The sequence below is a fragment of the Saimiri boliviensis genome, chromosome 8, assembly GCF_048565385.1.
Source record: "Saimiri boliviensis isolate mSaiBol1 chromosome 8, mSaiBol1.pri, whole genome shotgun sequence".
Lineage (NCBI taxonomy): Eukaryota > Metazoa > Chordata > Mammalia > Primates > Cebidae > Saimiri > Saimiri boliviensis.
Window position 1 is genome coordinate 87,422,669 of NC_133456.1, and position 27,831 is coordinate 87,450,499.

Here is a 27,831-nt window from a genome sequence, read left to right on the forward strand (position 1 = left end):
AGGTGTGCAATGATTCATATCCATGGACCAGTTCAGGAGGAGCTCCCAGAGCCCACTTTTTTCCATCAACAGCAAGGAGGCAGAATGACTATCAGATGTCTGGCACAGAGTGGGTGCCTCTCTTCTCTGACCCTGATCTCCTTTGATTCTATAATAGCAAGAGGCAGGGACCTCTTGCTAGTATTAGCCTCACGCTGTCATGGGTCCTAGAGCTAATGCTTCTTGTTTCTGCTGACACCATGAATGTTAGGTGTTGAGGGATACATTATTTGTCCCAAGTCACTCAAACACACTGTTGCAGATGGCACTTCCACACTGATGCTGAAGCAAGATTAGAGAGGTCTAGCTGTTGGTTTGTTCATCTTCCATGCATTTTAAAAGCTATTAATGTACTACCATGTGGTCTTAGTAGTGTGCAGAAAAGGACTGTCCTTCCTGCTGATCAGCATTCCCTGGTTACTAAGATACAGTTCATGGTTGTCTGCATTTTTGCAGCCTCAAGATTTCAGGTCCTTGTAATGCTCAATTCTCTTCACATTCAAAGAATTTTCTGTGTTTGTTCCTTTTAAATGCTGAAGAGGGTTTTCGGCAAGCATATATTGCTGCTTAAAAAGTATTCAAGATGTAATGGTAGTATGTTGTTTTAGTTAAGTTGCAAGTATTCTATCATTTATCATCTATCAATCATTTATTATGTTTTGGCTCAAATACACACACACACACACACACACAAATACATGCATAAAGAGATACAAATGGATTCTCATATGAATGTTTAGGGTAGAATATACACAGAGAGACACACAAATACATGATAATCCTATTACCATGGACAATTCTGTAAGGACTTAAAAATCATTGCTTCATGTATAAAGGTGTCAAAAGATCACATTTCTTCCTCAGGATGATGGTCTTCCTTGTGTATACACAGTAATGAAACTTATCTGACTCTCAAGTATAAGAAATCCAGTGCTCCTACCAGCCATAAAAACCTATTTGTGAGGACTGAGTTACCTAAGAAGCGTTTTTGAAATTGTGAATACTGTGGAAGATTGCATTTGCATGCTGTCGGCGATGGGCAGTCAGTGACGAGGGTGAAGGCAGTAGAGAGAAAAAAGACACGCTCTTTATGGAGAGCTGGGAGCCATCTCCATGTGCAGTGTGGCCCTCCCAGACAGGCCAAATTTTAGGTCACTGACAAAGTAGTCCTGGTGCTTCCCCTGGTGAAGGCAATCCCAGGGTGTCGTTGAGGAGTATCATGGCACATCCCACGGGCATTACCGGGATGGGGAAGTCAAGGCATAGGCACTTTCTTCACCCTTGCCAGGGAACCTGAGGCCCAGCTGCAGAGGAGTGATTGCCAAGGATGCAGTGGAGGGGCTGGGACCCCTAGAGCCTTGAGGACCAGCTTACGAGCTCTGTGTTTAGACTCATGCAGAGGAGGATGGTCTTCTAAGGACTGAGGCTGAAGGGCTATCAGACTCCAATGGGAAAGGTTTAGGAAAAGCCCTTTTACAAATCCACAGATGTTTCACAGGGGATGAGGCTGGTGTGGCAACAGTAGTGACCCATGTGGCCGGGTTGGGAGCCAGCTCTGCCAACGAAGTGCTGTGTGGCTTTGCAGTATGGCCTCACAATCCCAGGCTTGTTTCTTCCCCAGGGAGATGAGGTTGGTGATGGTCAAGACCTCAGAGACCCCATCCAGCCTGAGTATTTGTATATAATATCCCCCTTGGGGAGGTTGCCTCCTTGTGGTTATGACCTTTCTCTTAGGAGTCATACTTAGGAGTCTACCTCCTACAGCTGGGCAATGTAGCTCAGTGGTCAGGCACTCTGTCTGGATAGTCAGACCGATGAGGGTTTGAATCTTTCATCCTGCTCAGAAAATTGGGCATAATACCAGTGCCCCTCTCAAGGGGTGCCATGAGGACACAAGTAACTAGAAGTATCCACAAGAGCTTGGCCGGTAGAAGGCTCTTGTGGAGGAGGAGCTCCCAGAACCCGGTGGATTGGGTGTAGAGCAGCTGCTATGATTAATGATGTAGATGTTTCTCTCTGTTGTATTCAAACTGAGTAACAATAGGCCTGCTGTTCTGGGAGGGGCTCCATCAGAGCACATTGGTCGAAGCACACTAGAAGGGCAGACATCTCTCTGGCAGAACGTCTGGACCATGGACAGGGATCTGAGTGAAGATGACAGTAAGTAGAGCCTTGAAGATGGCATGGAAGACTGTGTGGAGATATTTCAGCCTGCATTTGAGGCCTTAATCCAACCTCTCATGTTGGAAGTTGTGTATCCCTAGTCTTTTCTAATAAGCTCCATAGCTAGTACTGTGTGAAGTCTCCCATCTGCCCTAAATGTGGTTCTGGGTCTGCGTCTGGGTTGCCAAGAGCATCCCTTCCTTCCTTCCTCTTGTGGGTAAAGCCTACCATAGCTTGCAATCTCTTCTTCTGTTATGTGCCTTTGGACAATGGAGAAGGAAGGTGAAAAACAAATTGAGAACTTTTCTCTCTGTCACAGTGACATGGTGCAATCCTTATATTGTTTTTCCTTTTTCTTCTGTTCTCTAGTTGGCAGTCTCTCTCCCCTCCCAGCCAAATGTAAGTGAGATTTTCAGGATTCTTATTCCAGTCACAATTGGGTTCTGTTCTGAGATGAGGTTAACAGAAAGGTTGGGAAAAGTCTTCACTCATGATCGTTCTCTAGCAAACAGCAGGCTGGTTCATTACTGCTCATGAAACGTAGCCCAGATGACCCCATCCTGTTACTACTAGGACAGACATACAATGGACTCTCAGGGCTATTTAAAAACATGAAGGAAATGGTATTTCAGGAAGAAATGTGCTATGTTTTAAAAAAGAAAATTTTTGACTCTGAATTTGAAACAGGCAGTGCAGTGGGGTAGAAAAAGCATGGGACTGAGAAGTGGGAGGCCAGGGTTCAAGTCCTGGCTCTGCTCTGAATTGGCTGTGTGATCTTGGGCAAATCACTTAACTACTCAGAGCGGCAATCTTCTCATTTATAAAGTAAGACTGGTTTAGGAGTTTTTAATCTGAGGACCACAAGGGTGTGGGCAAAATGTTTTTTTGAGCATGCTTTTTGGGGGATGTGGAGAGAGGTCTATAGCTTTCATCTGAATCCAGAGAGTCCCATGACAGTAACATATCTTCATAGTCACCGGACTTGATGACACTGGAGCTTCTTTGCAGGCATAACACTCTTTCTTGTCTTTAATGTTGGTCTCTGAGAGCTTTAAGTTTTAGACCTGAAATAGAATATGAAATTAACCTATACTAAACTCAGAGAGCTCAATTTAAATTTTGATGGAATATTTTTTTTATATTTAAGTGAAAGACTGCCTGGAGATATTTTAGCATGTTTTTGAGGAGGACCTGATCTGACCTCTAATATATTGGAAATTGTGTATCCACAGTCTCATTCTAATAAGCTTAAAATAACATTCTAATGCAATCTTTTTTCTTCAAAACACCGTCTTTCCATTTATTATTGGAGTTTCTCATAGTAGCACTGAAGTAGGTCAGATCTGGATTCAAACCTAAGCTCTGCCTCCTAGTTGCTGGGTGACTTTCCTCAAGTCACTTAACCTCTCTGAACTTCATTTTCCATAATTTTTTTTAAAGGGATGGTGTCATATTGCAGGATTGGTCAAAAATTCAATGGATGCAAAGTGCCAGATACATCACCAGCCCAGAGTAGACATGGAGTTAATAGTGACCCTAGGAAATGATCAGGTCCACAGAGCTTTGGGTAAACTGCTATTAATGGGAAATATGATCTCCTGTGTAGTTCCTGTTTTGACCTCATGCCTTTTGGTGAGCAAGGTGAGAGAAAGGTGAAAGCTTTGGCCCCATTACAAGTCTGAGTATTTCACAGGGTTGCCCTGAGTGCTGGTCTCAGATGTGATGGAACTCAAGTGAGCATTTGGGGTATACTGCAAGCTATGGGGGCACCCGGGTAAACTCTTAGAAGAAGTTAAGTCAATGAAATCAGAAACTAGGTAGATTTTTTTCTCTCCAAGTGTCAGAAAAGGAGTCTGCTACAGGCCTGACATAATTTGAATGTACCTGTTCAGGGGAGAGGTGATTGCCCATTTCATCCAATCAAGTTACCTTTCAAGGCACTAAAGTGTTGCCCCCTTACTTTTCAGGTCTATAAGGTGAGTGACTTCAGAGGGAGGAAACCTTCCTCCAATGACACATTTTGGGACCATAGTGCATGGATAGGAACATTCTGGGATGTGGCACCTATGCGCAAGTCTCCTCAAAGAGGCCTTTTGTTATCACCCTCAGGTGCTGGCTGCCTGTGACAGCATCTCTGACTAGGGCAGCCTCTCCCACCTTGGCTGGAACACTTCCATTGATGTGGTCCTATTTCTGTAGCCGAGACTGTCCAAAGTTCGTTCTTACATCGAATTGCTCACTCTCTCCCTGGAGCTTCTACTCTTTGTTCTTGATTCCAGGACCCAGGTCTATTCAGAATGTCTGTTCTCTGTTTAAAATAAGAGCCCTGTAAGTCTTTGCAAGCCTAACCAGATCCTATTTCTTCAACCATCCCATAGGTAATCACTTTTTTTCTTAGAGTGCAGTATCCTAGTACAGAGTAGCAGAGAAAAAAATCCCTTCTCTTATTCTGTGTACTGTATCTCTTATGATAGAACTTCTTTGATTGTAGACTGAAACCTCTCCCAGAAATAGTGATCAAGAGCATAAGATGGGCTATAAATACAGCCCCTGGTAATTTTAGGAGGCAGCTTTCCTGGTCTTCCTTACTCCTGGCCATGTGTCCCTGTGGAGAGGGGCAGGGTTGAGCTCATGAGTGAGATTCCTGATCTGAGGGCACATCATCATCACACCGCTGACCCAGTGCTTAGGAGCTGGGACTCTCCCTTGGTAGCCAGGCCAACTCTGCTCCCAGAAGGCTTGTTCATCAGAGTGCCCCTGCCCTCCACGACTGGAGATGCAGAACCAAGACTAGATTTCAGGCTCTCAGTATATCTTGGTGGGAAAGGGTGCTGGACTTCTTGGCCAGGGCCAAGCTGCCATGACCTATGGTGACTGATCAGGGAAACTCAGTGTTTCTCCCACATCCCCTGGATGGAGACACAGCCACCTGAATGCAGCCTTCCTGACTAGGTCAGCCATGGCCTCTAGGGGCCATCCAGTCTTTCCCACAGGCTGCAGATTTCTGGAAGGGCATAGTGGTTTGGGTAGCCCCTAATGGGAAGATACAGCATCTATTCTGGAAAGTGAGTAAGAACTAAAAAGCTTTAATGAACTTGTTACAGCTTAGGATCTCCAGGGCTCTCCTGAATCCATTTCCAGAGTTCCCTCTTATCCATTGTCTCATTTGCTTCTCTTGGTGGCCCCATTCCCTGAACCCTGCTTTTAGGGAAAGGAAATCAAGGCCTTAAAAAACTGAGTGATTTTTTTTTACTCCCCAAAGACTGCATAGTGGGTTGGGTATTTTGTGCTGTGCTCATTGCTGGGAAAATGAGGATGAATAAAGCATTATCTACCTTTGGGGTACTCCAAGTCTGGTGGGGGACACAGACCCCAGATGGGTTTTTTACAAAGGATTCTTAAGACATTTGACCAAACAACAGTGAGATGTGGAATGGAGTACTCGGGGCACAGGGCAGGGAGCCGCACTTAGGCAGGCTTTGGAACTGGCAAGGTCTAGGCTAAGTGAGGCTGGAGGGGGTGCCCAGGATTGCCATGGGCAGGACCAGCCCCAGCCAGGGCTGCGGAAATGGCATGGGGTGTGTGAGGGTGAGTACAAACGTCTGTATCATATGAAGCCGCAGGGCACCTCTGGAAAGCCCAGCCCCAGGGTGGCCCTGTCTTGGCATGACAACACTTTCTAAGAAGTGTTAATTTCACATTCCATATAATTGAAAAATGATGACAAATAACAATCCCAAATAATTGAAAACAAAAATTACAATATTTGCTGCATTCTTGCTTGGCACCCCAGGGTGGCCTTAAAGCAAAACTTAAAGCATAACTTAAAGCAAAACTTCTCCCAAGTCTTCACCCACTTCTCTTGATGTTTGTCTCACCATGTGGTGAACATTTGCTCCTCCAGATATTTTCTTAATGGCTCCCAACCCAAGTACCCATGTTTCTCTCTCCAGCAGGCTTGCCTCTCTCTTTCCTTCTTCCTTTCTGCTCTCCTCATCTCTGTCCTTCCTTCTTTCTCTCTGTTCTTTTTCCTTACTGTTGCCCGCTTCCACAGTTAGCTGCCTTACCTTCTCTCACCCTGGTCTGCACACATAGGAGGCTTTTCTCTGGCATGTGGGCAGGGGATCCTTTCTTCCTCTCTTGTGGGTAAGGGAATGTAGGAACCTTACTTGCCAAATTCAGGAGCTTGGATTTAGCTGTGTGTAATAGTGAGTCACTGCAGGGGTTAGGTGAGGGGTGATGAGTTAAGGTTTTCTGGTCATTCTAGGAAATCCTTTAACTAGTGGAGTCAATTGTTTTTTCTTTATGGCAAAACAGAACTTCTTTTTTTTCTTTCTCTTATGATCACCTCACTCTTTCTCAAGTTATTTTTATTTGTGATAAAATATATACGACATAAGATTTACCACTTTAACCATTTCTAAGTGTACAGTTCCGTAGTATTGTTCATTCACATTATTGTGCAGCCATTACTAGCATCCTTCTCTGGAACTGCTTTCACCTTGTAAATTTGAAATTCTGTTTCTATTAAATAATTCCACATTCCCTTCTCAACTATCACTCTATTCTTGTGCCTCTGAGTTTGACCACCTGAATCTTTCTGGCACCATCTCAGGTCTAACTCAAATCACAGGGCACTTGTGCACATCGATAGTATGCCCACCGTGGTGGGTTTGTTGTTCCCCTAACACTTACGTGCGTGTCGTGTATCCCCACTCTGTTTGAGTGTTGAACGCCGTTCCTATACGAGAGGGAGGGGTCCCTGTCCAAAAGGGGCCCTCACACCTGTCGAAGGAGACAACGTATGAAACGAACTCAAGTAAGACAGTGATAGAAAGCCCTCTGAGCCCGCTTCAGTGCTTTTAAGATGATTACTGTGGAGTTAGGGACAAAGGACATGGATTCCCTTTCTCACCTGAAGCCAAGGGAATGCATTTTAAAAAGAGAAAGTTAAAGGGGTTACCCATTAATTACATCTTTCTCCATAAGGAAAATTCCTCTCTATACAAAGGAAAAGTATCTTGTGGCTGGTGAGCTGAGACACTATCTTGGCAACTCTCTTTTCAACATCTTCTCAACATCCACTCGATGCTGTTTTGTGGAGCCATAAGGTGTTCAGCTGAGTAAAAACATCATTGGGCTTGGAGATGGGATCTGAGCTCTAAGTACTGTTTCTGTCTCTGCTGTGCGTGTGTGAGCAAGGTGCCCCATATTACATCTTTGAGCCTCATTTCATTCTTCTCTGAAATAGGGAAAACTGGTTATCATAAAGCACAAAGGAGATCATGCCTGCAGTGTCCCTATGGGAACCTCGGGACACAATGCGTGTGTTAGGGCGGGGTGGCCCTGCTGGACGACTGCCTGAAACTCAGCTGCAACACCATGGGAACAGCGACGTGGCTGGTGGCCCCTTCTGAGTGTCCCATGCTGGGTGTCACACAATGCCCCATGACGTCCACATTCTCTGCTGTGCCCGTCAAGATCTGTACAGGAAATGACACATCCTCCTTAGTTCAGCCTGGAGTCCTTTATTTTTGTACATAACAGAATGGCAAGATTAATTTAGCTCTGATGAACTGCAGCTGCCCTGAGAGGTCAGGGTGGCTCCTGGCTGAGGGATGGAGTCTGGGTTTCCCACCTCTTATTCTTCCCCTCTTCCTGCCCCTTTTGTTTGGTTTCCAGCAGGACATTGCAGCCGCATGGTATTTCCCTGTCTTCTCGTCAAGAGGAGTATTGATGCCCCAACAGACCCAAGACTTCTGGGTGGGCAGGGCCATCCCAGGGGACAGGGCTGTGACCGTCTTTCTATGCTTGATATTTTCACTATTGTCTCCTGGTTTAAATGAGCACAAAGGAAAAGGAAGACCCAACCTCTTCAGGTTGGAGGCAGTGAGTGGGTTTCGTTAAAGGCCAGGCACAGGACTAAGGATGATGTACACATTGTCTCATTGCATGGCCATTGATATCAGTTGCTCCATTCTGCCTAGGAGGGAGTTGAGTTCTACAGGGACGTGTGGCTTGCTTGGCATCACATCATGCCGAGAGCCCAGGCCCAAGGTGACATGTCAGAACCCATGTTTCTAACCACACTGCCTCTGGGATTCTGACTCCAGTCAAAGTATGGCAGGACCATTGGCTCACAAAGCTGTGTTTTCCTGCTTACCAAGGCACTCTACAACTATGAAACGTTTTAAAAATTTACCTTCCTTGTAGATTTTCTGCAAGGAGGAAAAAAACCTTAGAGGTGCAGATAGTATTTTTTGTCAGAGGACAAGGACATTCCCAATTTGGGAGGTGGTAGAGAGTGGGGTGTTCATTTGTCCTAAATGCATTCCCTCCTTCTTCTACTGCTTGGGCATGTGTTTCAGGGCTACAGTTCAGCCCTGACCGGGATCTTTAATTCTGATAATGGAGCTGACAGAAACTGCAATGGACATGCATGGGCCTTTGCCCTAGAAAGGCTCAGGTTTTAGCCTCTGTCTTTTGATATCCTCAAGCCCATTCCCAGGAGAATGTCTAGGTAAACACACAGGTGGGTGTCTAAATCAGAGATAAGCAAAACATGACTCAGAGACAAAATCAGACCCACCACCTATTTCACCAATAACATTTTACTAGAACAAAGTGACACGTATTCAATTGTGTATGGTCTATGGCTGCTTCACACTACAACAAACAACTTGAGTAACTGAGACAGAGATTGTCTGTCCTGCAAAATCTAAAATATTTACCACCTGGTTCTTTATAGGAAATTGTTGCTAACCCTTGGGTCCCTGGTGGCTAATATAGCTTCAAATGCTGCTAAACTAACTAGAAGCAAAGCTATACTGAGAACCAAGGTATTAATAGTAATTCCAGATGAATTATCATATTGCAGATTTCCATGCACATTGGCAGGCATCAGTTTGCAGCTTTGGGATGACGTCACTATATATCAGCCACATCTGTCTCAGATCTCTCCCGTTTCTTGGCAGAGCCATTTGCTCACAAAAGTGGCTTTTCTTGCTAAGAAAGGTACTCTCTACATCACAAAGCTTTTTCTACCCACTTTCCTTTGTTGGTTTTCTGCAAGGAGAAAAAGCCTTAAAGATGCAGATCATACTTTTTATTCTCAGAGGACAGGAACACTCCTAATTTGGGAGGTGGCGAAGGAGAGCCTAATGACACCCGGCTCCCTACGTTCTCAGCCACGTGTTTCAAGATTTCCTCCTTCCTCACCTGCTGACAGCTTCGCTTCCAGATCAGCTTATACTGGTCTCATTTAGAACAAAATCTGCTTATTGTCTGGACTTTGTTTTTATTAAACTTGAAGGGACAGGGCATATTATTTTTGCTTTCGTGGAGGTAAAGAGCTACAGGCTTTAAATGGGTTCCTCCCACAAAAAAAAGTCTCTAGGCCAGGCATCCCCAAACTACGGCCCGCGGGCCGCATGCCCCCCGCCGCACTTCAGGAAGGGGCACCTCTTTCATTGGTGGTCAGTGAGAGGAGCACAGTATGTGGCGGCCCTCCAACAGTCTGAGGGACAGTGAACTGGCCACCTGTGTAAAAAGTTTGGGGACGCCTGCTCTAGGAGATGGGGCAGCTCAGCTGGAAGTCTGATCTGAGTTTGCTTTAGTGACTGAGACAGACAGGGTCCCTTTCCACTGACCACTTCACAGCCACCATCTGAAGTCAACTCCTGTGACCGACTTGGCCACTGGACAAACAAAGCCAAGGGATTCTTGTCCCCCGGTATCAGGGGTTGTGGGAACAGTTTTAAGGGGTGGGGCAGTGGGCTGGAACTAGACTTCTGATTCCAGAGGCTTCTGGGACCTCTGTCCTGCTCTAACTCCACAGCTGTGTGATCTAGGATTACTGGAGTAATCTCTCTGTCTGAGACTCATGTGCCTCACGTCAAATGGGGTCAGCGTGCTGCCTTCCACACCCCCAGGTGGGAGTGTGGAATGAAGCACCAGGTGTGGGAAGGTGCTTCCTGAACCATCCAGTGCTTCAGGAGCAAGTTCTTATATTACGCCTTCCTCCTCAGCATCTCAGGGCCACCTGTGTCTATGTCACACCTGACAGGTTAGGATTAGGTTTGAAAACCGGTATATAGTGAATGATTTTTTCATAGTTTTGCCTCATGGAAAATACAGGTACTGCTCAACCTACAGAGGGATTATGTCCCAATAAACCCATCGTAAGTTGAAAATATCACAAGTCAAGAAGGCATTTATTATACTGGGCAGTGGTAGAGTGGGAGCTGTGGCTCACTGCTGCTGCCTGGCATCACGAGAGTATATCATATTGTAAATTGCTAGCCTACGAAAAGATCCAAATTCAAAATTTGATGTTTGATTTCTAAAGAATGTGTTTGGCTTTTGCACCATCATAAAGTATCAAAATCAGTAAGTCTAAACATCCTAAGTTGGGGACTGTCTGTACTTGGAAAGAACATGAACTTTGGAGTCAGACGAGTCTGGGTTTGAATCCAGCCCCAACCACCACTTGCTGGTTGTATGATCTTGGAAAAGTCACAACCTTGCTGAGCCTCAGTTTCTTCATTGGTAGAATGGGGAAAGGCATTAGTGTATCAGTTTGAGTCACCCAGGAAATAGACACCAAGATGGCATTAGATGTGCAAGGGGTTTCTTGAAGATACCTGTGAAAGGAAAAGAGGAGGGAATGTCTTCAGACTGCAGTGCAGGTCTGATACCTGTGAAGGGAGAGAGGGAAAGAAGGAGACTAAGCAGGAAAAGTCTCAGACTCCACATGACTCCAAGAAAGTCTTAGGCAGGTCTACCAGGAATCCCAGAGGAAAGATTGTCCACTAAAGGAAGGCGCATAACAAATGACCCCACATCTCAGTGCCTTAAAACAACAATAATGTTATTGTAGCTCATGATTTTGTGGGTCAGCAATTAGGGTAGGGCTCAGCCAGGAGATTCTTCTGCTCCATGCGGTGTTGATTAGGGTCATCCAGTGGTGTTCAGCAGGTGGTTGATATGGCTTGGAGGGTTCAGGACAGCTTTGCTGGTTTGGTGGGCATGGCTGGAAGGCTGGACTCAACTGGACCTCCTTCCATGTAGTCTTAGGGTCTCTCCTTATGGTCCCTCCAGCACAATAGCCTGACTTAAAACTCAGGGTTCCAAGACAAATGCTCCACGAGGCAGAAGAAGGAGCAGCCTTTTAATGCTTCCACTGTATTCTCTTGGTTGAGGCAGTCACATATCTTCCCAGGTTCAAGGGAAGGGAAGCATCAAAGAATATGTGGCTGTCTATAATTCACCACAGTATCTACCTCCTATAATGCATATTCACAGAGTAGGTACCTAGCAAATAGGAGCTGTCATTCTTAATGTTTCTTTCATCACTATTATGACTGCTGCTACTACCACCTGCCCTGAAGATGTATTCTGTGTCCCAAGGATGCCAGAGTGAGGCTGGCTTAAACTGTGAGGCTTTTTATAATGTACACACCTTCATTTTTCAGCTTCCTGTGAAGTCCTCATCAGCCTTCTCCTCCCTGCCCAAGGCTCAGGACTCCCTGTCTTTCTGCAGGTGTGGTGGATCTCAGTTTTGAGGCTGAGAGTCCTCTGGCGCCTCCCACAGAGCTACTGGAGAGACTGCCTAGCTATGATTGGCTTCTTCAAGGGGGCAGTAAGTGCAAGGGTCTTGGTTCTTTGGGTTTCTTCCTAGGGCTCATGCTGGTTGTGGGATGTCTCTGGAAAAGGGTGGTACTGAGATAGCTCCCCTTTCCTGGGGGGGACCCTGGGAAGCCCCTCATCATGGGTAGGTAGAAAGAGGAAGCAGTGGGGCATAGGCCCTCTGTCTATGAACAGTCCATGACTGTGACAGGTCCCTCTAAGACCTAGATGGTGCTGGTCTTGGAGTCCCCATTCTTTTTTGCATTAGATGCATTAAATGAATAAATGTATCACTTTTTCTTCATCTGTTCTCACATTCAATTAGTCTTTCCTTCTTCCACCACACGTCTTTGTTCCTTTGACCTGGCCTGTCCAGCCTCTGACTCTTTCCTTCTCCAGGAGGACAGATATTCTTCCCGCCTTCTGAGGTCCTGGGGAGGCCCCAGGAGCAAAGGTCCTGGTCCTCATTATTGGAACACAGGTGAGTTTCAGGTTGTGCTCCGGTGACTGGGTACATTTCCTATTATCTCTGGGAGTTTTTACTCCACAGCAGAGCTGAGTAATTGAGACAAAGACCATGTGGCCCACAAAACCTCAAATATCATGATGTGGCCCTTTGCAGAAGTTTGCTAACCCCAGTCTAGATCCCTGGAAAGGCCCATACCCTCCCTGTTGTGAGAGGACTCAGGGCTGAGCTCAGCATTTCCAGCCAGCTTTGTGCAGAGGGAAGGTGGAGCTGCCCCCCATCTGAATCCAGCCTCTCACTGAGAGGAGTTTCTAGGGGTTTCTGGCCCTGCTGCTGCCAGAACCAACCCCTTTCTACTCCCCTCATCTGTAAAATGGTACAATTCCTCTCTATGGTTTTGTTTTGGTAGTTGCAGGATTCTATCAGCTCTTCTCCTAAGCCCCACATTTAAACTAAAGTGGTTTTGCTGTTCTCTGGGAAGACCTGCCTGTTCTCACCCTGGGCATCTGTTTACATGGTCCCTTTTGCGGGAGATGCCCTCCCCAGGTGGACTCCTGAGGGCTTTACCACTACTGTGGCCTCAGTTTCTCACCTGCACATTGAGGAGGCTGGCTGGCCTGCTTGAGCCCACAGGCCCTTCCCAGAAGCCCCTGCCTCTCTGTTCGGTCCTCTGCAGAGTCCCTGTGATGACAGAGCAGGTGGCCCGGGAAGCCCTCCTCAGCTTCGTGAACTCTAAATGCTGCTACAGCAGCACAGTGGCTGGAGACATCATCATCCAGGAGCTGAAGCAGCAGACCCTCTGCAGGGTAAGGGACCAGGGCCTGCGGGAGCCTTGGCCAAGGGGCTGGGGGGCTGGGGGCTTTGGGACGGTTGGGGGCTGTTTGTGTGATGTAGCCAGGGGAAGGGAGTCCTGTGGGCAGTGTGTGTGTGTGTGTGTGTGTGCGCGCGCGCGCGCGACATGGTGACATTGAATGCCATCTGCAACTTACCTAGTCTGTGGCTGCGAGTAATAATAAGAAGAACAAGTGTCAGATTGGGTGCAGTGGCTCACACTCCCAGCACTATGGGAGGCCAAAGTGGGTGGATCACCTGCCGTCAGGAGTTTGAGACCACCCTGACTGACATGGTGAAACACCATCTCTACTAAAAATACAAAAATTAATTGGGTGTGGTGGTACGCACCTGTAGTCCCAGCTATTCGGGAGGCTGAGGTAGGAGAATTGCTTGAAACCAGGAGACAGACGTTGTGGTGAGCCAAGATCACACCACTGCACTCCAGCCTGGGCAACAAGAGTGAAACTCCAACTCAAAAAAAAAAAAAAAAAAAAAAAAAGAGGAGTAAACGTCAGCAGACACCACTGACAAGCTCGAACACACCAGGCATCACAGAGAGTGTGCTACACACACACCTTGTCAAATCCTCATGGCTGCCTATACGGTAGCATCACTGTCACCGGTTCACAGACAAGGAATTGGAATTTTAAAGAGGCAGAGTGACTTGCCCAAGAACATGCAGCTAGAAGTGACAGAGGTGAGATTCAAACTCAGATCTGCCAGCCTCAAAGCCTATGTCCTTGCTCCATACTTCCACAAGGGATGAGCTGAGAAAGGTTCATCTACCTGCCACTAGACTTCAGCTCCCTCTGCCTCCCCCAAATCATGTCTGTGCCAAGGAATTATTTATTCATTGCCGCAGGAAATCCGACCTCTGGAAGGCACTTCTGTCTCCTGCACTGACAGGGCAGAGGGGCAGCTTTTACGTTCACATTTTCTACTGTTGCTGATCCAGCCATCCCTTGAGGATCACATACTCGCACAGAAATCAGATGAACCTTGCAGGCAGTGGTTAGAACAAGAATCTGGAATAAGAGGCCACTGTGTGGCTATGTGACCTTGGGCAAGTCAGCTGACCTCTCTGAGCTTCCATTTACTCACAAGTGAAAAGAGAAGACAGGTAATGTCCAAGACCTCTTGCCATTCTGTCACTCTGTGGATGAAGATCAAGAAGGAATATCCTGATATCAGGTAGATAAATTCCTCCACAAGGGAAATCTCAAAGCCATAGATTCTAGGGACTTCCATCTATCAAAGACAGCTATGGCTTTGAAGCTTGCCTCATAGTTTCTTTGTATACATTAATGGGGAACTGAATTAGCTCCACTTTCAGCCTGTCAGGGGAGATTTCCTGGGGCTGGCTGACTTTCCTGCAGACATCTGGGGGCACATGGAATAGAAATAGATGTTGCCAGCTGGTTCCAGCAGCCCAAGGGTGTTGTGTATGGACCTCTCAGTTTCCCCACTGTGCTCTGGCAGGGGAAGAGCTTCATCTTTTTGCATAATGCTCTTTATTCATAAGAGGCGTGAGTATGAATGTGCTGTTTTTTGCCTTTTAGTATCGACTAGAGACCTTTAGTGAATCCAGGATAAGCGAGTGGACATTTCAACCCTTTACTAGTAAGTGAATTGTCTGAAATTAGTTTAACTGGGGCAAATAAGTCGGGGTACTGGTGGGAAATATCAGGACTTGGCTCAGGTACTCATCTTGAGTAAGACGGTCTTCTGCTTGGAGCCTTGGCTTCCTTATCCCCTGCAAAATGAGAGGGTGGACTTTCATCTTAGAAACTTTCCAGTGTTGATCTTAATGACAGCTTTCTGCCCAGGAAGCAGGAGGTCCTGCAAAAGCGAAGCATTTGCCTTTGCTACAGTCTGGTGCTGCCACATGGGGCCAGGTTGTAAAGGAGTGTGTGTCTAAGCATTCACCCACCCCCTCATGCCACTCCCAATTCTCCCTAAGCCTCTAGGGCCTTGTGCTCCCCATTCCCCTTGCTATCCCACCTTCTGCTGAGTCCCCACTGGAGGCCTAAGTTTCTCTATTTGGGAAGCCCTAGGTCCTACCTGTTTAATCTGCCAGACCATTTGGGTCCATGCTTCAAGACTCAGCTCATGTGTCACTTTTTTAAAGAAGCGTTTCAGGATTTCCTGTTGCTCCTCTCCCAGCAGGATGGGCCAGTCTTCAGAGTTTTCAGAGCCCTTTATGCAACTCTTGTCCAAAGCATGTGTCATATCCTATCACATCTTATTCTCATGGTGTGCTGTCTTCTTGAACAGAGCAAGAAAAAGAAGAAGGTGGGGTGGTGAAGGGGGTGGTGATGATAATGATGACAATTCTTGTTGTCAGCCCCTAAGTATGTGCCAGCCCTCGTGCTAAGCATTTTATATACATTCTTCCATTTAATTTTCACTACCATCTTGTATGGCAGGTGCAATGATTATTCCCATTTTAGAGAGGAGACAGTGGAAGCTCAGAGAGGGTAAGAAATTTCTCTAAAGTCAAACAGCTAGGACATAGAAGAGCCAGGAGTCAAACTCAGATCTGTCTCTTTGTCGCTTAATCACCGGCTCCAAGGGGCCCCTTGTCTACCCATTCCTGTAGCCCCAGGATTTAGACTCATGCCTGGCACCAAGTGAAGGCTCCGTGCTGTTTGCTGAATAAGTGAAAGTTTATCCCTGCTGCCCTTTGTCATTCTTACAATGATCCCTTTCTGCGTCAGACCACTCTGTGGATGGGCCACAAAGAGGCGCCTCCCCCAGGCTCTGGGACATCAAGGTTCAGGTTCCCCCGATGTTTCAGGAAGACACCAGGAAGTTCCAGGTCCCTCACTCGTCACTCGTCAAGGTAACACGATTACTGGAGTACTTGCTCTTCTTCCTGAGTGGCTTTCCAGGCACTGCATGTTTCTTCAAACTTGTCCTTTGAAGGGAAACCCAAAATTGAGGCTGGTGCTTCATTTCTTGGTTATAAATAAACATAATTTGATAAAACCCGCTATATGGAATATGGTCCCAAATAAAGTTCCAAGCAAATCCGGGAATGTTCAGGTAGCAAAGAGATCATCCGATTTACAAATCATCACCAGCTTTAGTGAGGAGTGGCATTCCTGTACCAGTTGAGTGTAGTTTTCATCTTTATTTTACCTTAAACAGCTAGAGTACTGAAAGAAATTGATATAAAATAAAAACTTAAAAGCCTTCTGGGATTTTCCATGGGAGTCAGTAAGGAAATGGAATCTGACTTCCATCCTGCTTTATGGACATATAATCATGGCATGAAGGGAGGGGAGCCTAGTGGATTACAAAAGCATGACTGAGATAACTCATACTGTGTTCTCGTCTGGTTACTGCCTTCTTTCCACTTTCGGACTTGATTTAAGGGTGTAATTTTGCTCTATGCATTTTTATAGCGTTCTAAGATAAAGAGGACTTTGAGAAGTCAACAGAGTGTTCTATTCCTTTCTCAAGGGTGGCAAAGATATTTTGAATTAGTCATTAAATACTAGCAGCTAGCTCGCTGCCTTTCATAAAAACCCTGTCCATTTTTTAATGGTTCCCAAAGACCACATTAACGACCTTATGGGCAAATGCCATCAGCCTTCATGGTTCAGCCTGGTATGAAACTGTAGAGTGTGAGCTAGGACGTGGGGCTCCCACAACATGCCTCCCCTTCTTGGCATCCAGACTGGGCTAGGGCTCAGAGGAAAGGGTGACACGATCTCCTGATGCAGTCAAGACTTCTGGAATCTTAGGCAGATGGGAAGGGCCATTCCTTTCCTGTGCCATCTTCCTGTCCTGGTCCTGAGTCGCTGCACCTCTGGTTTAGATGGTGATGTCATGGGTGTGGGAGAAGTGGCTCTTGGAAAACGAGATCCCAAGAGAGCATTGCATTTTCAGGAATGCCACAAATGCCACAGGCGTGGGCGGTACAAGTGCAGCGGCTGCCATGGGGCGGGCACGGTGAGTCATCTGTGAACCATTGGTGAGTAAGTGAGGGTGTGGCAGGGGGAAACTGGGGACAGGGGGCTGGGCTGGTGGCCTGACGCTCCCTGCAGTAACTGGGTCATCTCAGGCAAGTCATCCTCCCTTTCTGGGCCTCTGTTTTGCCATCTGTAAAATGGAAAAGTGGGGTTGGGTGGTCTCTAATGACGCTTTCACTTTGACAGTTTGATTTTAATTTTTCTCTTCTTTTCTCATCCTTCTGCAACATACCTGCTTTGCTTTGGCCTCTAGGTCAGGCGTCCCCAAACTTTTTACACAGGGGGCCAGTTCACTGTCCCTCAGACTGTTGGAGGGCTGCCACTTACTGTGCTCCTCTCACTGACCACCAATGAAAGAGGTGCCCCTTCCTGAAGTGTGGCGGGGGGCCGGATAAATGGGCTCGGGGGCCGCATGTGGTCCGCGGGCCGTAGTTTGGGGATGCCTGCTCTAGGTCCTGTAAGAGGACCAAGGCCTGGGGTTCTTCTTAGCAGGGGCTCCCTGTCAGCTGGGGAAACCAGTAAGTGACTCCATTAGTCGTACAGCGTGGTGGGTGCTGAGCAGGTGAAGCTTGGAAGGCTTGGAGAGACAAAGCAGACAGGACACTTGAGTTAGTTACCTTCAGCTACTGTGAGCCATGATCACCAATGGGTGGCTTCAAACAACAAGCATTTATTATCTCAAAGTTCTGGAGGCCAGAATTCCAAAGTCAAGGTGTGGGCTGGGTTGGTTCTTCCGGAGGCGCTGAAGGGGAGGCCATCCCATGCCTCTCTCCTGGCTCCTGGCAGCTGCGGGCTGCCCTTGGTGTTCCTTGGCTTGTGGCTGTGCCGCTTCAGTCCCCACCTCCCTTGTCACTCAGCCTTATCCCTATGTGTCTTTTTGTCTTCCCATGGGCTCTTAATAAGTATGCGTCCTCGGATTTAGGCCCTACCTGGTCATACAACTTTATCTGAACTAAATACATGTGCAAAGACTATTTTCAAATGACGTCCCATTCTGGGATTCCAGTAAACTTGAACTTGGAAGGGCCACTATGCACCAGCACAGGCCCCTCAGTGCCATTAGTCATCTTTTCAGAAACTTTCAGGGCTTTTAACTATCCCAGGGCTAAAACCAAACTCCTCGTGTTCTTTGCTCTCTTGATTTGAGCCTCGTCCTTTGACCACGCTCTGAACTGGCTACCCTGAGCTGTCTTCTCCACCCTTCTCTCTCCACCGGCCCTTCCACCCCTTGCCTGTTGGGTTTGCACCTGCTACTCACTCCAGCACTGCCTGTGGGTCCCAGTGGTGGCTTTCGCCTGACCTTTCTCTCTCCTCCCAAGTTCTCACTCCTGCTACCTGCCTCCGGCGGCTTTCCCAGACCCCCTCCCTGTTGTCTTTTCTGTCCCTTCCTCTCCTCCCACCTCCCTCAGGCTTTCCCTGGAATATCTCTGGAGCCCACCATGAACCAGCTGTGGGAGCACAGCCTAGGCCTTTTCTGGGGCCATTTCCCAAGAGGAGCCCCCCTGTCTCCAGTGCCAGGCCCCTGACTACTGCCTCTGCCCCAGCTTCCTCTCAAAACTTAGTCGAGGTCAGGTCTTGGAGGTTGTGGGGATCAGAGAAGAGGCAGGAGAGGTTGATGCCTCAGAAGAAACAGGGATCTTAGGGAGTGGAGTCTTTGAAAGCTACAACTGGAAGGATCCAAAGATACCCCATGCCCACCCCCCACTGTTTTACAGATGAAGGGGCTGAGGCCCATGGGGAGGAAGGTCACCAGGCTGGGATTTGAACCATGTCTCAGGATGCCCTTGGCCCTGTTTCCTTGGGAGGCCGGCAGGGGCTGAGGCAGTGGTGTATCTGCAGGTGCGGTGCCCGGCCTGCTGCGGAGCCAAGCGCAAAGCCAAGCAGTCCCGGAGGTGTCAGCTGTGCGCGGGGTCCGGCAGGCGGAGGTAGGCGCCACTCCCAGCACTGCAGTGAAGTGCTCTCACTTTCCGGCTTTCCGGCTTTTCATTGCCTGCCCATCTGGAAGGCAAGCAGGCACCTGTCTGACTCGTCACTGCTGTGTTCCAGAGCTCTGCACATAGTAGGTGCCCTGTGGCTATTTGAAGAGTAGGTGAGCTTTTCTCATAGCCTGGCATTTCTGGACAAGGCTAGAACTCGTCACAGTATGTGCAGAAAGGATGTGAAGAAAGAGCAACTGCAGGGAGGAAAGACGGGGACGGTGTTGCTAGGAGAGGAGACCTCTGCTGCCCACGTGTGGGGAAGTGAATATCGAAAGCCACCTGAAGGCCAGATTTTTAACTCTCTGTGGAACAGGACCTGGGCAAGCCCTATTTGTAATTCATTTTGGGGTCTGAATGGAGAAGTCAAGGAAAGTTAGTTGATTGACTAAACAATCAGCTAAGTTTCTCACAGCTTTGCAAACACTGGGCCACTGCATTTTGTAAATTCTATCCCTTAATATATTTATGATTTTTTTTAATGGAAATTAAACTATGATGAGTAAAAATACTCAAAGTTGGGTTGGTTAATGATACTTTTGCCTCATCAAAGCCCGGACCATCCTTCTGATGAGCCAGCTGGAGAAGCTTTGGTGCACCTTCTACTGTGGTTGGTAGAGAGGGTCTTTGGGAAAAAGACACTTATTTTTCCTTCATTTGCAAGTGAAAGGAATCCAATTCAAACTGGCTTTGGCAAGAAAGTAAATTTACAGGCCTAGGTAAGAATAAAGTCCAGGGGTATATTTCAGGGATGGCTTTAGGCCGAGCTGGATCCTGGTACTTAAATAACACTGCCGGGAATCTGTCTCCCCCTCTCACTCTACTTTCCTTTGTGTGGGCTTCATTCTCAGGCAGAGGGTTCCTTATAGCTGCAGAAGAGACTACCAGCAGCTTCAAGCTTCGTAATCCCAGGAAAAAAAGATGTCCCTTCCCCGATAGTCCTGACAAACATCCTGGGGCAGATCTCATTGCATTCACCTGGGTCATGTGCTCATTTTTATATCAGCCACTGAGGCCAGGACATGGAATAAGATGATTGGCCCATCCCAGGTCCCAACCTGGTCACAGAAGGGGTGGGGCAGGCCCTAGAGCTGTGTGGGCTGGGTAGGGAAGGGATGTTCCACATAGGGATACTGGGGCACTGCCAGCAGAAGGAAGACTGGGTGGTGTGCAGGCGAAAACAATGCAGGCCCACCACAGTCTATCTCCAGGAGGAAGGGAGTGCAGGTGGGAGCCTCTGTAAGCCACCAGGATCTGCAGCTGATCTGAGGGTACTAACTCTGTGCCCTTCTCAGATGCAGCACCTGCTCAGGGCGGGGGAACAAGACGTGTGCCACCTGCAAGGGGGAGAAGAAGCTGTTGCACTTCATCCAGGTGGTCATCATGTGGTATGTGGCAGTGTCCCAGTGCTGTGGCACATGGGGGTGGCTGAGGGACTTAGCCCTGGACTGGTTGGTTGGGGCTTTCACAGTGCAAGAACCTGCCAAGACTTAGAAGGGGGAAGAGTTCCCTGGGAAGAGGCAACGTGGGTTGTGGGATGCTGACTGGCTTTAGACAGACAGACCTGAGTTCAAATTCCACCATCACCACTTTCTAGTGCAGCAGCTGCTCAACAACTGAGCCCTTCCCATAGGAATAGAGCAGTAGCCTCCTGCTGTGCTCCTAAGTCAGCCAGGGCTTCCATGCATTAAGGGTTTCTCCTGTGTCAGGCACCTGGCTAAGTGCTTGGCAGGCAAAGATGAAATTAGGTAATGGAGCTGAACTGCCACTATCCTTACTAGCTTCATTTTACAGACAGGGAGACTGAGGCTCAGAGAGGTTACAGAACTGTCTCGAGGTCCCTCCAGTAGCAATTCAAGCCCTCAACTCCAGATCTGTCTAATGGCCAAGGCCATGCTCTTAACCTGCCGCACTGTGTACCTTCATCCCTCATCCTCCTTCTCTCCAGGAAGAACAGCCTATTCGAGTTTGTGTCTGAGCACCGGCTCAACTGTCCCAGGGAGCTGCTTGCTAAAGCCAAAGGAGAAAACCTCTTTAAGGATGAAAACTCGGTGGTAAGAGGGCGTTGTGGATGGGAATAAAGGAAATTGGGTTCCTCCTCCGACGCTGGCTGTGTGGCGGGCTGCATTCCTTGGAAGGGCAGGTTGAGTAGAAGCAGAGCTCCCCAGATACGGATGAGGCTGTGGGGAGCCTGGGGGCTGTCAGTTTCCTTTTGACTTTTACAGACCCAGACCTCTGTCCTTCCCCCCACCATCTGCCATTCTTACTTCCTTCTACCCTTTCCCCTTCCTCTTTCCCTTCCTCCCCCTCCCTCCCTCCCTCTCTTCCTCTCCCCCTCCCTCCCTCCCTTCCTCCCCCATCTTTTCCTTCCTCTCTCATCCCCTCCTTCCTTCTACAAACCGTGAGACCCTCCTCCTATATCAGGCACTATTCTAGGCCATGGGGAGATCACGGCAAATAAAACAAAGCCCCTGCCCTCACAGAGCTTACAGTCTGCCGAGGGGACTACACCGGACACTTTTATAGCAATGTCAGATGGTGAAGGGGCACGAGAAACACTCAAGCAGGGTAAGGGACAGGGAGGGGTGGTGGTGATGTTCCAGCTGGGGCAGGAAAGGCCTCTCTCTGGAAGTGATCTTGGGCACAGACCTGGATGCAAGGCAGTTGGGGAGTGGACCCTGTGGCATGGGAGCGAGGGGACAGTGGGGCAGAGGCCTTGAGGCCTGGCAGAGGGCAGAGCTAGGAGCTCAGGCATGAGAGGTGCCTTCAGCCAGAGGAGAGGATCTGGTGGGCCAGGGGTTGGCATTCCCGGCCCACTGCCTGCTTTTGTCAATAAAGCTTTATTGGAATACAGCCCCACCCATTTGTTGACAGGTTGTCCATGGCTGCTTTCCTGATGCTGGGGCAGAGCTGGATGACAGACTACATGGCCTGCAAAGCCTGAAATATTTACTATTTGGTTTTTAGCAGAAAAGCTTTTCTCATTCTCACCGTTGGACTTGGCAGAGAGATAGGCTTCAAGGGGACTTCTGCGTGGGGTCCTCAGACTATAGGGAGGGGTGTCAGCCTCCTTTCTTTGCTACAGTAATTTGGCTTCTTAAAGGCCTCCCCAACCAGAAGCCCTGTACCCCACTTTTCCATCTGAGTAAGGGCCTCCCCCTGTGCTCAGCTCAGCCTGGGGCCCATGCCTAGGCATCACTGGCTGCAGCGATTCTGTGAGCTGACTCTGCTGGGTGCTGAGCTCTGACCGCTGTCCCACCCTCAGTGTCCACAGCAGCACTGGGCCCAGGAGACACGTAGGAGGAGGGTGGAGCGAGGGGCCACAGTTCCACAATGAGGGGCAGAACAGGGAGCCCCAGGGGAGGGCCATGCTTGCCCCTAATATGTGGAAGACTTTCAAGTCTGGCAGAAGGGGATCTGGGGGCTCTGGGGACCTAGTAGATGCCCCTGTGCTGGACTTGCTATAGGCTGAGTGCAAGCGCCTTGGTGTATTTGTGGTTCATTTTGTATCCACAGCTCACACACAGTGTCTGGCCCTTAGTGGGTGGTTTGAATATTAAATGAGAAATGAATCTGAGTTCATCTGTACATGTTCTGCTACACATGTACAGACCCCACAAGTCCACAGATGGGGACCACACATGGTTGCTGCTTTGTCCAGCACCCAGCACGATGCCTGGTACACAGGAGGCACACAGCTGGGGGAGCAAGTGGGCTGCAGGTGATAGGGCTCTCTCACTGACTGCAGGCCCCGTTTTCCTGTGTTTGAAATTCTTGAGTCCTTAATATGGATCCTTCTCTTGGGCCCCTTCTCTGGGTCTGGCTCTGGCTCTAGTCAGCCCCAGTGACTCCCCAGGCTCCAGGTGGGGCAGCTAGGTGGTCTTCGTCTCTCTCTCCCCAGGTGTACCCCATTGTGGACTTCCCCCTGCGGGACATCTCTCTGGCCTCCCAGAGGGGCATTGCAGAGCACAGTGCCGCCTTGGCCTCCCGAGCCCGCATCCTGCAGCAGGTGAGCCGGGGCTAAGGGTCCATCTGGCTCTGACATCTCTTCCTGGGCTGCTGAGCCCTCTTTCCTGAGAAGGTCAGAGCAGAAGGATGAGGATGTGGAGGTGTAAGGGAGATCCCAAGGGGAGGAGCGGGGGAAGAGCTAGGGCCTGACCTAAAGCCCCAGGGCATAGAGCAAGGCACGTGAGATGCAGAGGAAGGATCATGTGCCACGGGAGAAGTTAACATTTTTTTTTTTTGAGACACAGTCTCACTCTGTCACCCAGGCTGGAGTGCAGTGGTGCGATCTCAGCTCACTGCAACCTCTGCCTCCCTGGTTCAAGTGATTCTCCTGCCTCAGTCTCCTGAGTAGTTGGGATTACAGGCACGTGCCACAACACCTAGCTAATTTTTGTATTTTTGGTAAAGATGGGGTTTCACCTTGTTGGCCAGGGTGGTCTCGATCTCTTAATTGTGTGATCCGCCCACCTGGGCCTCCCAAAGTGCTGGGATTACAGGTGTGAGCCACTGCGCCTGGCCAAGTTTGCATTTTTATTCCCAGAAGAAATTGCAGGGTTTTGGGCACAAATGTGATGTCATGTGATTTTGATTCTGACTCCCTGGTGTTTAGATAGGGGAAGAAAAAGCTTGAGATTCAAGATCACAGGCCTGGCTGGTGCCTAGCATCCTGTCTCTGAGGCCCTGGCATTTCTCAAACCCCAAACCCTGTCTTCTCCCAGCCTCTGGGGTTTTGGCTGCTGTATCCTGATGGCCACAAGGTGGTGGTGGTGGCTGCTACATCTCCGGAGCAGCCCTGAGCGGCTCCTGCTGCTGCGCAGCCGGCCAGGGGGCCCTAAGGTGGGAGTTTAGCCTGGTAATGTGCTTTGCTGGAGCCTCATGAAGTGGGACTCAGCAGCCAAGAAAGGAGCCTTGCGGACTGGGCTGAGACCCTGCGTTTCTTGCATCCCAACATGATCCTGGGCCAGCGACTTCTCCCCTTCTTCAAAGCCAGTCTCTCACCTGTGCAAAAAGAACCATTAAAGCATCTCCCAGGGTTTTGCAGCAAAACCCTCCTGCTTAATGTGTGGCACCTGGTGCTCAAAATGTCCCTTTCTGTCCTTTGCAATGAGCATTTCCTCTTCTCTCTCTTTCTGCACAGCTCCCTGATTTGTGCATTTTATCTAAGTGAATATGGACCGTCTTGGAGCTGGAAGGGACACTGCAAACCTACATGCCTGCCAGGGCCAGGCAGTAAGGAGGGTGGCAGAGCCTTTCATTCAAAGGGACCGGTTTCTGTAGGCACAAGGCCCAGCATTTCCAGACTGTCTGAAGTCCAGATTTTTAGATGAAACCTTCTAGTTTTTCAATAATTTGGCAGCTGGGGAAACTGAGGCCCACAGAGGGGAAGGAGGGGAAGTCACACGGTATGTTGGTGGCAGTTCCAGGACTACAACCCAGGTCTCCCGAGGCCCTATCTGGCAGTACAAGCCATTCCTAAACAAATCCTGGAGCCAGGAAAGGTAACCCAGGGGGCAAATAGACATTTTTCTTTAAACAGGAATATGATGGGATTGGAGGTCACTTCTTTGAATCTTTTTTTCCCCCTAATTTTGCCTTTGGTCCTGGAGCTATAGACAAAGATTCATGCCAGTATTTTACTCAGGACGGAGAAGTTAGAGCCTGGAATCCAACCATGAGGACATAGCTGGCTAAATTACCTCTCCCGGACGTGGCCATGACTCTGAGACCTGGAATCTGCTTATTGCAGGGATGAGCTGCACAGACAGATAAACAGGCAATTACATCATGACCACTTGATGACAATTGATGTCTTGGGCAATTTGTGGCCTCAGACTTGGAGACTTTTTGAGCCGGAAGCAGATGGAGGCAGGTGGGGTGGGGGCAGTGGTGCTGCCGTGCTCTCCCTGGATCCCCGTCCCGACTTCAGCGTCCAGGCCTTCTGAGCATTCACGTGGACTCCCATCTCCCTGTGCCCATTAGTCCCTATTTGAGGTCCTTCGCACTGAAATTTCAAGAGGCGTCTTCCACCTTTCATGTCCCAAACTGTCATTTGGATTCCAATTTCTGGCATATGAGGAAAACTCAGTTGCCTGTTCTTCTTTGGCTGTCTCAACAACTCTGTGAAATAAGAGTTATTATTCCTATCTCACAGATGAGGAAACTGAGGCCCAGAGAGCTGGAGCACAAGCTCACACAGAAAGCTATGTGGAAATTTCGTGCCCTAACTGTGATTCCCCTCCTCCTCCTGCAATGTCGTGCTGCCCCCTGGCCTCTCCTCTGACAGAACAGGGTCCTGCCTCTCAAGAGTCCTCCCACTACCCAAGTCTCCAGGGATGGTCAGGGCACTTTTTCAGCAATGGAGAGATACGTCAAAGCAGCCAGATGGCTTCAGCCTGAGCTCCCCACCGGGCCTGGTTTAACTCTTCCCTCGGGTCTTCGAGCCATCAACTACAGCAAGAGGACTTGGGGCTCTTTTCCCAACAGGAAGAATTTCCTGCAAGTAAAGAGGGCCTGACCCTGGGCCATTCATGCCACCTCTCCCCAAATCGGAATCTGGGACAGGGGAGCAGCTAGTGCAGAACTTAGGGGTTTTTTTGCACAGAGCCTGGCCCACAGTAAGTCCATGAGAAAACTTGGCTTAAATGATTAGGATTAACATTCCTACATCAGTGATGTAGTGTAGTTGCCAAAAACAAAACAGCACCAAAAGCCAATGGAGACAGGAGCCTAATATTTGCTCCCAAGATGGGGCTGCTATTTTCCATTCAGGGCCTCATCATTGCAGAAAGTTATTGAGTAACTGCCCAGAGAAGGGGGCTGTGGGACGGGATGAGGTCCCCATCCTGAAAAGAGCCTGGCACAGCCCACCAAACTTTCAAATGTCTCCAGGGTCAATGTTTTATCTTAAAATTTGATTCAAATATTATAAACCTCTCCCTAATAACTCTATGGTTGTTTTAATATACAAATGTTTAAACTGACTTTATCCTTCACTGTCCCCAAGCACTCCATCTAAAAATTAATGCTTCTGGAAGTTGTCCTACTTGGCTGGTGACTTTCCATACACCTTGGAACTCCCGTGGGGGTGCCTGTGCCCACTTGGTGAAACCTAGAATCAAATGGTAGCTAAAGATGAGAAATCAGTTTTGGTCAGAGCTTAGGGCACATGAAGGAGCACAGTAGGAGATACATCTAGAAAGGCAGATTGAAGCCAGATTGTAGCAGGGTTTAGAATGCTGTATTAGTCTGTCTCCAAGACATACCTGAGACTGGGTCATTTATACAGCAAAGAGGTTAGTGGACTCACAGTTCCACATGGCTGGGGAAGCCTCACAATCATAGCGGAAGGCAGAAGATGGACAAAGGCACATCTTACATGGCAGCAGGCAAGAGAGCATGTGCAGGAGAATTGCCCTTTATAAAACCATCAGATCTCATGAGATTTGTTCACTATCATGAGGACGGTATAGGGAAAACCCACCCTCATGATTCAGTTCCCTCCCACTGGGTCCCTCCCATGACACATGGGGATTATTGTCATTCAAGGTGAGATTTGGGTGGGGACATTGAGCCAAACCGTATCAAATGCCAAATCCAGAGCAGGACTTTCATACCATAGATCAGGAGTCCCCAAACTTTTTACACAGGGGGCCAGTTCACTGTCCCTCAGACCATTGGAGGGCAGCCACATACTGTGCTCTTCTCACTGACCAGCAGTGAAAGAGGTGCCCCTTCCTGAAGTGCGGCAGGGGGCCGGATAAATGGCCTCAGGGGGCCGCATGCGGCCTGCGAGCCATAGTTTGGGGACGCCTGCCATAGATGGTAGGGAGCTACTGAAAGTTCTTGAGCAGGTGAATGACTTGTACAGATCACTGAAATTTTCCTTGGCTATTTATTTCCTTAGCGCCAGACCATCGAGCTGATTCCCCTCACAGAAGTTCACTACTGGTACCAAGGAAAGAATTATGTCTACTACATCTATGGCACTGACCACCAGGTGTATGCGGTGGACTATCCTGAGCGGTACTGCTGTGGTTGTACCATCGTGTGACATAGCAGAGCTGTCCCCAGAGCCTGCCATTCATGTTTGCCAAGGAGGACAACCAATGCTCTCCTAGTGTGCTCACCGCTGGCTGTATTGGACAATCATATACAAACCTTGGTATGTCCTTCCAGAAAACCCAGCTTATTGTTTATCAAGCTCCACTTCCTTATGCAGCCCCTCTGATGGAATCCATCCCTCACATGTTTAACCCACAAGAATTCAGCCGCACATGTTCCTGTAGAACAAATGAGAGAAATAATTGAAATGGCAGGGGTTTTGCCTCTGGTCTCCAAGTTAATGCCCTGATGAAGCGTGTGATTTGATTTTGCTTTTCTTTTTGTCAGTGTCCGTTCTGGTGTGCTGCTTCTAGTGGGAGCCTTTTGACAATCTGAGTGTTACTAAAATGTTTAAGGATACACACAAATTATGTGACCCTAATGCACAATAAATAGTGCACTTAGCCATAAAGTGCAATATGTTACTGCCCATTCTGTGGGTCAGGAATTCACACACAGCCACAGTGAGGATGATTTATTCTGCTCCCTCATGTCTGGGGCCTCACCTGGAAGATTTGATGCCTGGGGCTGCTTGAAAGTGGGGCCTGAAATCATCTGAAAGCTGGTTCACTCAGATTTGGTGGTCAGTTGTGGCTGGTGGTTGGGACCCAGATAGGGAGGCTGTCAGGTGGAGCACATATAC

At 48.5% G+C, this 27,831-nt stretch overlaps 1 protein-coding gene across 1 annotated transcript; it reads left to right on the top strand.

The window, feature by feature from the left end:
• The first annotated feature begins 2,037 nt into the window (after positions 1–2,037).
• Positions 2,038–27,620, top strand: SSUH2 (ssu-2 homolog). The gene is made up of 12 exons (XM_003927115.3): positions 2,038–2,199; positions 11,744–11,842; positions 12,229–12,310; positions 12,972–13,101; positions 14,689–14,749; positions 15,847–15,971; positions 17,024–17,086; positions 18,946–19,031; positions 20,378–20,470; positions 21,031–21,136; positions 22,984–23,091; positions 26,992–27,620. The coding sequence occupies exons 1-12, from the start codon at positions 2,046–2,048 to the stop codon at positions 27,136–27,138; spliced, it is 1,254 nt and encodes a 417-aa protein (XP_003927164.2). The 5' UTR covers positions 2,038–2,045; the 3' UTR covers positions 27,139–27,620.
• The last annotated feature ends 211 nt before the right edge of the window (positions 27,621–27,831 follow it).

Bases quoted from the DNA above. Each gene is read 5' to 3' on its own strand.
- SSUH2 (XM_003927115.3), top strand. From the start codon at position 2,046: ATGTTTCTCTCTGTTGTATTCAAACTGAGTAACAATAGGCCTGCTGTT. The intron at 12,311-12,971 runs GTGAGTTTCAGG...GGTCCTCTGCAG, and splicing joins TCCTCATTATTGGAACACAG to AGTCCCTGTGATGACAGAGC. The intron at 19,032-20,377 runs GTAGGCGCCACT...TGCCCTTCTCAG, and splicing joins GCGGGGTCCGGCAGGCGGAG to ATGCAGCACCTGCTCAGGGC.